Below are 10,982 nucleotides of genomic sequence, written 5' to 3' on the forward strand. Positions count from 1 at the left end.
GTCATGTGCACAATGAGTGCCAGTATCACCGCTGCTCTGTGACTGACTGAGCAGTCATGTGCACAATGAGTGCCAGTACCACCGCTGCTCTGTGAATGACCGAGCAGTCATGTGCACAATGAGTGCCAGTATCACCGCTGCTCTGTGACTGACCAAGCAGTCATGTGCACTATGAGTGCCAGTATCACCGCTGCTCTGTGACTGACCGAGCAGTCATGTGCACAATGAGTGGCAGTATCACCGCTGCTCTGTGACTGACCGAGCAGTCATGTGCACAATGAGTGGCAGTATCCTTGCTGCTCTGTGTCTGACCGAGCAGTCATGTGCACAATGAGTGGCAGTATCACCGCTGCTCTGTGACTGACCGAGCAGTCATGTGCACAATGAGTGGCAGTATCACCGCTGCTCTGTGACTGACCGAGCAGTCATGTGCACAATGAGTGCCAGTATCACCGCTGCTCTGTGACTGACCGAGCAGTCATGTGCACAATGAGTGCCAGTATCACCGCTGCTCTGTGACTGACCGAGCAGTCATGTGCACAATGAGTGGCAGTATCACCGCTGCTCTGTGACTGACCGAGCAGTCATGTGCACAATGAGTGCCAGTATCACCGCTGCTCTGTGACTGACCGAGCAGTCATGTGCACAATGAGTGGCAGTATCACCGCTGCTCTGTGACTGACCGAGCAGTCATGTGCACAATGAGTGCCAGTATCACCGCTGCTCTGTGACTGACCGAGCAGTCATGTGCACAGTGAGTGGCATGTCTGCTGCAGCTTCTTCTGAGAGTGGACTGGTGGGGACAAACACAAGGTAATACGCTGCGTAACTCCACTGGAAAAAGAACACAGCTGGAACTCATTTCAATCGATGCGTCTTTGTTTGCCGCGCACAAATGAACATGTCGTGCAGCCACAAAAAAACTAAAATACGCTGATGTTCCGCAAAAACGCTACGCTCATGCGCCCAAATACGCATACGCTTGTGTGAATCTGGCTTTAAAGTGAAATGTAATATATGTGATTTTCTTGCAGGAGAGGAAGCGTCGTCGTGAATCACAATGTGGTTGTGGAGGCCAAAAATAGTGATGTGAACATCACCCAAGATTATGAGCAAATAGTCCAAGAGGTCAAAACACAACTTGATGAACTGAAGGCAAACAACTGCACAAACCTCTATGGTGAGTACCTACCTGCCATCACCACAAGGGGGCTGATAGGAAGTGCATGCATGGGTATAGAAACCATAGATGGAGCTCATGCGGATGGATAGTCCAGCTCCGGTTAGCCTTAAAGGAGTAACCAGGACCATAACTATTGATGACCTATCCTCAGAATACCCCATCAACTATTGATCGCTGGGGGCCCACAGCTCGAGATGCTCATCAATCAGCTGATTGTTTGGCCTCTCTCAGTGCAGCAGGCCGGACATCATCATCACTGGTCAGCGCCATAAGTGTAATAGTTAGCTAAAGTCCCACTGCAATCAATACTGGTATATTGGTACTAGCCAATCAGAGAGCAGGTGTAATGCCTCCGTAGTTTACGGCCTCGTTCACATGAATGCTCGAGTGTCAGATCCACAACAGATTATTCCAACTTGAATCTGATGCCTGACCACGATGGGAATCCGAGGCTGAGCCAGGGAGTTCTGTTGTGGATACTCATGTGGAGCCACACATGGATTCAGCCCGGTCAATGTGTGGCCGCCCAACGTGGATTTTTCTCGGAAACTGCGTTAATAAAAGACATAATGATTCTTTTTTTCCACGCCACCCAGGAAGCAACTTCTCCCTCGCCACCCGGGGAGCAACATTTTCCCCTCGCCACCCGGGGAGCAACATTTTCCCCTCGCCACCCGGGGAGCAACATTTTCCCCTCGCCACCCGGGGAGCAACATTTTCCCCTCGCCACCCGGGGAGCAACATTTTCCCCTCGCCACCCGGGGAGCAACATTTTCCCCACGCCCCCCGGGGAGCAACATTTTCCCCACGCCCCCCGGGGAGCAACATTTTCCCCACGCCCCCCGGGGAGCAACATTTTCCCCACGCCACCCGAGGAGCAGCGTCTCCCACACCACCCGGGGAGCAGCATCTCCCAACCATCCAGAAGTGAGCTGTGCCAACCAACCATCTTTGTCTAAATGTGAATTATTTGTCAGTAAAAGTATAAAAACTTCTGAACTACTTATTCTACTGCAGTAACCATAGAAACAGCTGACTAAAAGATCTAAAAACACTGATGCAGAAAACTTTGCGTCAGTCTCAAACCTGTTGGCCACGATTGTATGCAAGGTCAGATGTTTAGTTATCCGCAGTAAACATTGCCGGCCTCCTGTGAATAAATAATAATGTCCCGGCCGGTGTCCCCATGACAGTACAGCATTGCTCTGACAGGTTATGGTTGTCATAGGGAGACGTCGTCTTAAGGTGGGCACTCACTTGTCATGTGTGAGAGTTGCTCCCAAGAGGTTCAGTCACAACCTGCATTGGACACGACACGGACAGCTGTCTGATACACGGACTGCCTGAACATGGATACGGACAAGAATAGGATATACGATGCGCTTCTCACGTGGACCATCGGACCGCGTCAAACAACTGCCGTCTACATATACATACCGTAGCCCCATCTGCTATAATGGGTTCGGGTATTAACCCTTTGCAATCCAATTTACATTCCGGGTTTCCTAGGAGGCTTTCTCTTTCTGCCATTACACAATGGTGCCGTCTGCTGGCTAGAGTCAGTACTGCGGTATGGGACATGCCGGATAGGCCCCCGACAACAGATGGGCCAGTAATATACAGTAAGAATACCCTGCAGGATATCTTCTGACATCGGAGCTGTACAGGCTTCAATCAGAATGTCTGTAGACGTCAGACAGTGGGTTGGAAAGGGTTAACACGGTCCGCACACGGACACAAGTACGCTCGTGTGCCGCAGGCCTTATAGCAACTGAAGAAAAGGTCAGCTTTCTGTTATCTGTACAGGTAAGTAAATAGAGCTGAAGTCTGATGATTTGCTGGGAGAACTGACTGTCAAGGAGCTGCGGTCCGGGAAACTGGGAGTCCCTGAATTAACCGCAACCACTACCAACTTGCCCCCCTAGGCTAGGCCCTGGGGCGACAACTGGGCGACAACTGGGCGACAGTCCCTAAACTCCCTAGGGATGCAGGGCAGGAGTCAGACTCACAGACAAATACAAGGAGACACACAAACACAAAGGCAGGTCAGACAATCCGGGTCGGAAACAGAGAGACTAGGGACAATAACTTAATTCTAAACAGCTCACTTACCTAGTAAATAACATACTCGACTACTTCTTGCTGAACAAATGTGGGGTAGGCCACAGCTTTATTAAACAACCTTTTAGTAACGTTAATCCTGAACTTTCACGAAACCTATCCATGCTGTATGCAGTTTAACTTTTCAGTCCATAAACCGTCCCCGAGGACGTTTGTAAGCCCACGATCCTCTGGCTTGCAAACCCTCCTCAATCATCCCTAACCAGCATGGATAATTCCGGGCCAACCACTAGCTGTGACAACTTCCGAAAAGAAAAACTAAAAAGAAAAATTAAAATTCAAACAAAAAAAAAAAAAAAAAGAAAAATTAAAATTAAAAAGGTGGACTCAACTAACTCCTAACCCTGTTCTTTCTCCTCCCTTGCCCAGGCCTTCCGGGAGGGTGGGTGGGCTTCTTTTCTGCTCCAGACTTCTTTCCTCTCCACGTGTCTCCCGTCTTCTGGTCTTCTTCTTCTTCCGCTCCCCTTCCCTCTGCTCTTCCTGTCTTAGCTCCTCCCCCCACCCCCTGCGTCGTTCGCTACACTTAACCCTTACCCTGCCTGTCCCTAGTCCCATGCTGTTTCCCTACCACGGTTCACAGCATAAGAGACTAGGGACAATAACTTAATTCTAAACAGCTCACTTACCTAGTAAATAACATACTCGACTACTTCTTGCTGAACAAATGTGGGGTAGGCCACAGCTTTATTAAACAACCTTTTAGTAACGTTAATCCTGAACTTTCACGAAACCTATCCATGCTGTATGCAGTTTAACTTTTCAGTCCATAAACCGTCCCCGAGGACGTTTGTAAGCCCACGATCCTCTGGCTTGCAAACCCTCCTCAATCATCCCTAACCAGCATGGATAATTCCGGGCCACACGGGATGTGCCGTATTACTGCGGCTCATTCCGTCCCACCCCACCTACCCTGGCTAGAGCTGCCTCTACGCCGTCCTGCAAGCCAGATAAAAATGTGTCAAGTCCCAGATCATTGAGGTGGACCCCGTCCTCCCTCAATGACCCCCTCTCTTTACCTTCCAGCTCCCAGTGGCGAACCGCCACCCCTCCAATGGACTGCACGAACTGCGACATTTTCATGTTCACTAATTTTCGCACTTTCTCTATCGCCTCCACGTTTCTTGCACCTCTCCAATACCTTCGTGCAACTATATCGGACCAGACGATTATCACCTCCTGAAAACATGAGCGAAACCGTAAAATGTCCTGCTTCATGATAGCCAAAAGGTCCCTTGTCTTCATTTTACCAAGGTCGTTTCCTCCCGCGTGAATTACCAAAATCACTCTCCGAGGGTTGGACCTGCTTATGTCCGTTATTAGTTTTAGCATGTCGGGCCATCTTAGCCCCCGGACTCCGTGCCAGGTTACGGGTGTTCCGGGTAAGCCGAGGTCCGATCCCAATGGCCGCACTGCTGCCCTCCTCTGGGCCCAATAGACGTAGGAATGTCCCACAATGCACGCCTTCCATTTCTCTGCAGTTGAGAACAAAAGAAAACAAAGAAAAGAAAATACAGGAACCAAGGCTATTTAACTCCACCTAACACAAAAATTCCTCTACAATGCCGCCGATTTGCTAAAGTCGCCCACCGCCAAATCCGGTCTGACATAAGATTTATATGCCTGCGACTTCCATCTGCCTAGTTTCATTAACCCGTCCTCATTCATACCACCCGCATCTGCCGATGTGGCCGCGCCGATTCTAAAAGAATGCGTTCCAAACTCCGCTGAGTTGAACCCCGCTACTTTTAAAGCCGAACGCAAAACTGCCGAAAATTGGAACCGCGTGAGAGGGAAGCCCGACGAATGTACGAAAAATTGCTCTCCCGATGTCCTGTCGTCCATGTATTGTATCACAGTGTCAACTGGGCACCATCGCGATCCGAGACGACTGATAGTCACCCACTCACCTCTGCCGTACACATCGGTCTTGGACTTCCTGATCCTGACGCGCAACGACGTATCGACTATAATAACATCGTTCCAATGTAGCCCGCCCGCCTTACACTTACTTGCAGGAACCAGCTCACCAATCCTCAACGCGGCGAAAAACGCAATTGAAAAAGCCGCCCTAAACAACAATACTTCTGACCCATTTTTGCAGGAAACTTCCAAGGCCTCTAACAACTTGCACAAAACAAAATACGTTATGGGACGACGCGTGTCCGTCCGGACTTTGTCCTTCCTCCAGCCCCGCACGATCTGCCGAAAAACGAACTGTTTTGTGACATCGACTAACCCGTGTAGTTTTAATAAAAACGCGACTCCCGCCAAATGTTTTTTAACCGCATCAGCCGAAGACCCTTTCTTACGCAAAAAAACAAGCATGTCCAAAGTTGCCGAGCGGGCCCTATCGCCCCCTGCCACACAACCTCCGGCGAAACTCAACCATGTCTGCCAGACCGCTTTATAACTGTTCCATGTCCCGACCGCTACTGATGTCTCGACCAGCTTCAGCAGCTCCGCTCGACCAGACTCCACAAGAAAATCGGGCAGCGGACCCCCTCGGCGTCCGCCAGCGGGTGCCGCTCCCTGAAACGCTCCATCTGCGAACGAGAGAGTGCATCAGCTGCTAAGTTCTTATAACCCGGCACATGCTTTGCACGCAAGTATATATTCAGTTGCAGACATCGTAAAACCGTGTGCCTCAGCAGTGCCAACACCGGCAATGAAGCCGAAGACTGTCTGTTAATGATCTGAACCACCGACACATTGTCGGACCAGAAACATAACTTATGGTCCCGGAGCTCATCGCCCCATAGCTCCAATGCTACCACCAGCGGGAAAAATTCCAGAAGCGTTATGTCCTTATTCCACTTTCTTTTCATCCAGGATACTGGCCAGTGTTCTCTGCACCAGTGGTTCCGGAAAATCACACCAAAGCCGGCCGACCCGGCTGCATCAGCAAACAAGCTGAGCTCGGGTCCTGCCCACTCTTCCTTAGGGCATACCACTTGCCCGTTGAAAGTCTCCAAGAAAATTCTCCACACATGTAAATCACTTTTGATACCTTGTGTGATCCTTATAAAGTGGTGAGGCTCTTTTACTCCCACTGTCGCGAGCGACAGCCTTCTGGCAAAAACACGGCCCATGGGTATAACTTTGCAGGCAAAGTTCAATAAACCCGACAGGACCTGCACCTGGCGCAGCGTGGCCTTTTTACCGCTCGCAATTTCTTTTACCGTCTGCCGCAGGCGGGCTATCTTATCTATTGGCAACCTGAAGACCATTTCCTCGGTATCGATTTCGATTCCAAGGAAAACCAGCCTACTGACCGGACCCAACGTCTTGTCCTCCGCCAACGGAACCCCCGCCTGCCGCATAAGATACCGAAATGTATTTAGCAAAACCCCGCACGCACCCGATGCTTCCGTTCCAATGAACAGAAAATCATCCAGGTAATGCGTTACCGATGTGATGCCCGTCTCATATTTTACCATCCACTCCAAAAAGGAGCTGAAAAGCTCAAAATAGTAACATGAAATGGAGCAACCCATAGGCAAACACATGTCATAATAGAATTGATCGTCCACCTTGCAACCGAGAAGGTGGAAGCACTCCGGATGAATTGGCAACAGCCGGAAAGCTGACTCAATATCAGCCTTCGCTAATTGCGCGCGTTTTCCCGCCGCTCTGACTAGAGACACCGCCTGGTCAAATGAAGCGTAAACCACCGAAGCTTGCTCCTTTGAGATACCATCATTTACCGACTCCCCTTTTGGAAATGATAAATGATGTATCAGGCGGAACTTGCCAGCCTCCTTTTTGGGGACTAACCCCAACGGGGAAACTCGCAGATTGGCGAACGGTGGTTCATCAAACGGGCCCGCCATGCGGCCCGCTGATACCTCCTTTTGAACTTTTTCTTTAACTAACTCTATGTTGTCCGTCGCAGACTTTAGGTTAGGACAAGACATGAAAGCGGGCTGAAAAGTGAACGGAATAACGAAACCGACGGTAAAACCTTCTCTAAGTATTTTTGCTTCCTCCCTCCTGTGGTACTTGTCGAGCCACAGGAAGAGGTATCGGCTTTTCACTGGGGTTTGGTGCTCCACTGGCACCGCCGCCCCCGGCTGTAGCTCGCTGCTTCCTAAAGCAACGAACCGCCGCGTGTTGACCCCCGCAGACAGAGCACTCATGTCTGAACTTGCATGTTGAATAAAACTTGCAATGGCCCTCGTTGTAGAGCCAGCAGGATCCATTCGGTCTTGGGGAGGCCGCAGGGGGCTGTTGCCCGCCCCCCACGGCTCCCCCCTGAAATGTCGGTTTTTGTGGGCGCTGTGCTAAAATAAGTTGCAACCAGACGTCGGTTGCCTTTGACGCCCAGCTGATATGACTAATCCCCGAGACCCGTCGTCGGAAGTCCTCATCATATCGCCACCACGCGGCGCCGCCATGCAATTTATAAGCGCTATAAATCGTATTGAGGTAAACCATGAGCTCAGGACCCTTTTTGGGCTGGTGCTGGCATACAATGTATGCCAGTACCATATACGCTTGCAGCCAATTGCCAAAAGTCTTAGCGACTTTCGGCTTCCTATCCGCACCGCGCTCCGACACTCGCTCTTTGTCCACAATTACGTGGTCCGCCGACAGCAAGGACCATATATCCACATATATACCTTTTCGAATCTTCTCAACCACCTCGTCTGACAGACCGACCCCTAGCAGGGCAACACCACAAAATAACGAGTCCGCGTATCGCAACCCTTCCGTAGGGTCACCACCGACTGTTGAGCTTCCAACCTCCTGCCCCACAAGTGGTACTACACCCCTTGGGGGTCCGCCGGACACCGAAAAAACATCACCTTGATCAACCTTGCTCAACAGTGACTTTAAAACCACAACCAAATCATTTTTGTCCGCCCCCGCGGCGGGATCCATCACTTTTTTCCAAGCATTTAAACACGCCAACTCACCGGCTTGACCGTCCTCCGGCTCTGCCAAGGTCGTGGTCCTTACCGGTCTTCCTCCTGGGCTTCTGCCCCAGCTGGGCGACTGCTGCCGCGTACTTGTTTGCGGAGCCTCTAGCGCCCGCCTTTCGTGTTCTGCTCCAAGGTGGCCCCGCTCCGGCCGCTCTTCTGAGAAATCCCGCCTCCCATGGCGTAAATAGTCCTTGTATGCCGCTGCTGTTGTTGATGCGGTCGCATGGCGGTAACTTTCCTTTTGGTGCCGATGCTCCGTGCCACTGGCGTTGTCGCCCACGTTCCCTACACTGGCACTCCTTGGCTCTCTATCTGCCTCTGCCGCTAGCCTAGCGTGTTCTCTGTCGCGCTTGCGCTGGTAACGCTCTCTCCTAGCCTTCTCCCTCTGCCTTTGCTTAGCGCCCTTGCCTTGTCTGTTGTTGCTGGCACGACTAGCGTAACTATAGGAAGACTCGCCACCCCCCGAGGAAGGGGGACCCACGAAGCGTGGGTTAACGTAGCAGAGCCTGCGCGGCGCTGGGGGCGCGTACAACTGCTGCTGAGCGGGTGATCTACTGCGTGCACCGCGTAAGTAGTGCTCGCTGGTATCGTGTCTGTATGCACGAGAAGGTAGTGGTGGTTGCCGGGATCGAGTGCCCTGACCCCTTATGGGGGCTTGGTCCGGGTAGTGACTTGGAAGGGGCCTTTCAAACGAGCTGCCCGACAACGGGCTCGAGCTCCCCCTTGCAGAAGTGGCCCTGTCCCCGCTGCTCTGCCTGCTTCCCCTCCTGCTATCTGTGCTGCTCCCTAAACTAACTGCTGGGCTGTTTCTCTCCCTCCCCCTCTCCCCCCCCCCTGGTATGGGTCTGCTGTGCGCCCCTACGGCCTGCCTCCCCCCGCCTAGCTCGCGCTCTATTGCCTGGCCCTGCAGCGCCTACCTGTGCGTGCTCTTCGCCTGCGCCGCCATCTTGTTGTAGCCTGTGCCGTTGTCTCGCGCCTCCGCGCGCCTCCAACCTTCTGCGTGGCTCCTCTCCCCTGGCCGGTTCGGCTTCCGTGCGCCCTGTCGCGCGCTGGTCTTTCGCACCGGAGCGTGCCCTCAACGCTGCCGCTTGCCCCCTCTTTGCTGGCGGACTGCCAGCTGGTGATGCCCGAGTCTCTTCCGCGGGCGCTCTTCCCGCCGCGCGGTTTGAATTTGGCGCCAAATTTGTTGCTGTGCGCCCCGCTCCCGACCTCTTCTCGGCGCCACGACCGGACTTCTGGCCGCCTCGCTTTGCTGCTGGACTCGGGCTGAGTCTCGCCGGTGGATTCTTCCTGCGCTTCGGGCGTCCTCGCCCGGCATCCCCCTCCTGTGCCGCTTCTTCCGCTGCTCCTGTCTTCCGTGTCGGCTCCTCCGCCGGCCTCCCGGATTCGGATTCCGACCTGCAGCCGACGATGAAGTCCTGCAGCCACTCCGCGCCATCAAGCTGGATCGCTTGCCGTATCTGCCGCTGTAAGTCCTCCATCTTTCTTGGGGCTTCTCTCTTCGCACCGACTCTTCTGTACACCGCTTGTACTTGCTGTGCTGCTGTCACTTCTTCTGCTCTTGTTCTTCTTCTTTTCACCTCTTTATGGCTCCTTTTCCTGCTTTCGTTCTTCTTTTCTGCTCCAGACTTCTTTCCTCTCCACGTGTCTCCCGTCTTCTGGTCTTCTTCTTCTTCCGCTCCCCTTCCCTCTGCTCTTCCTGTCTTAGCTCCTCCCCCCACCCCCTGCGTCGTTCGCTACACTTAACCCTTACCCTGCCTGTCCCTAGTCCCATGCTGTTTCCCTACCACGGTTCACAGCATAAGAGGAACGCGGTACAAGATGTCCGGCGGCAAAGTCAGGTCCGAAGCAAGAGAGTCACAGCAGGGAATCACATGCAGGATCCGCGGGTGTAGCTGGAGACCAAACAGGCACTGGCAGGAGCTGAGGGGTTTAAATACTGCCAGAACTCCCGCCCCAGCAGCTGATTGGGGCGAGGAGCCTGCCAGCAGCAGGAGCCAAGGCCTGGATGCTGGAAGAAACAGCCCCTGGCGCCTGCTAAGGACAGGCAGGTACGCCTAGGAGTCATGGCAACGGGAATGTGGCACGGGATGGCACCTGCTGCGTCCCCAGCAACCCGACTAACTAGGCGCCAGCCCGAGCCGACGTACCGGATCACGGCAGAAAGGGGAGGTCACAAGGACCATGCAGCCCGGGTACTAGGACTGGTAGTGCGGGCACAGAGACCCCTGAGAGCCGCCGCCTAGGAGTCATGGCAACAGGAATGTGGCACGGGATGGCACCTGCTGCGTCCCCAGCAACCCGACTAACTAGGCGCATGCCCGAAGCCGACGTACTGGATCACGGCAGAAAGGGGAGGTCACAAGGACCATGCAGCCCGGGTACTAGGACAGGTAGTGCGGGCACAGAGACCCCTGAGAGCCGCCGGACCTGACACTGACGTTTGTGTAAGGACATTGAGCCGCCAGTGTATAAAAGCAGGAAGTGTTGTCGTGAGGACACAGCAGAAAACCCATCTTACAGGTGGCCATTGTTTCAACTGCTAATAAGAAATGTAAAAGTGTCTTTTTTTGTAAACTCTTAAAAGCTTTGCAGCAGCTGCCTGGCACTGAATGCTTCAGTTCAAGCACCCCTCCGATCCTGGACAAACAAAGATGGCTGAGCACTTCTCGGACTACCCGATTCACCATGTATTAGTATGCATCCTTTATCACAGGATGACCGAGCCGTCCCAGTCATGACCGTTCTTGTGCTTT

At 52.9% G+C, this 10,982-nt stretch overlaps 1 protein-coding gene across 1 annotated transcript; it reads right to left on the reverse strand.

Moving 5' to 3' along the window:
* Positions 1–3,822: 3,822 nt before the first annotated feature.
* LOC136610279 (cyclin-dependent kinase 13-like) lies at positions 3,823–9,707 on the reverse strand. The gene is made up of 3 exons (XM_066589512.1): positions 9,220–9,707; positions 8,221–9,005; positions 3,823–4,776 (listed from the first exon to the last, which is right to left on the reverse strand). The coding sequence occupies exons 1-3, from the start codon at positions 9,705–9,707 to the stop codon at positions 4,181–4,183; spliced, it is 1,869 nt and encodes a 622-aa protein (XP_066445609.1). The 3' UTR covers positions 3,823–4,180.
* Between the last annotated feature and the right edge of the window lie 1,275 nt (positions 9,708–10,982).

The sequence above is a fragment of the Eleutherodactylus coqui genome, chromosome 2, assembly GCF_035609145.1.
Source record: "Eleutherodactylus coqui strain aEleCoq1 chromosome 2, aEleCoq1.hap1, whole genome shotgun sequence".
In the NCBI taxonomy this organism is placed as follows: domain Eukaryota; kingdom Metazoa; phylum Chordata; class Amphibia; order Anura; family Eleutherodactylidae; genus Eleutherodactylus; species Eleutherodactylus coqui.

Excerpts from the sequence above, each read along its gene's own strand:
- LOC136610279 (XM_066589512.1), bottom strand. The coding sequence starts at position 9,707 with ATGGAGGACTTACAGCGGCAGATACGGCAAGCGATCCAGCTTGATGGC. Across the intron at positions 9,006-9,219 it reads GGAGAGGAGCCACGCAGAAG|CACAGATAGCAGGAGGGGAA; the intron begins GTTGGAGGCGCG and ends TTTAGGGAGCAG. Across the intron at positions 4,777-8,220 it reads GCCGGAGGACGGTCAAGCCG|AGAAATGGAAGGCGTGCATT; the intron begins GTGAGTTGGCGT and ends TCTCAACTGCAG.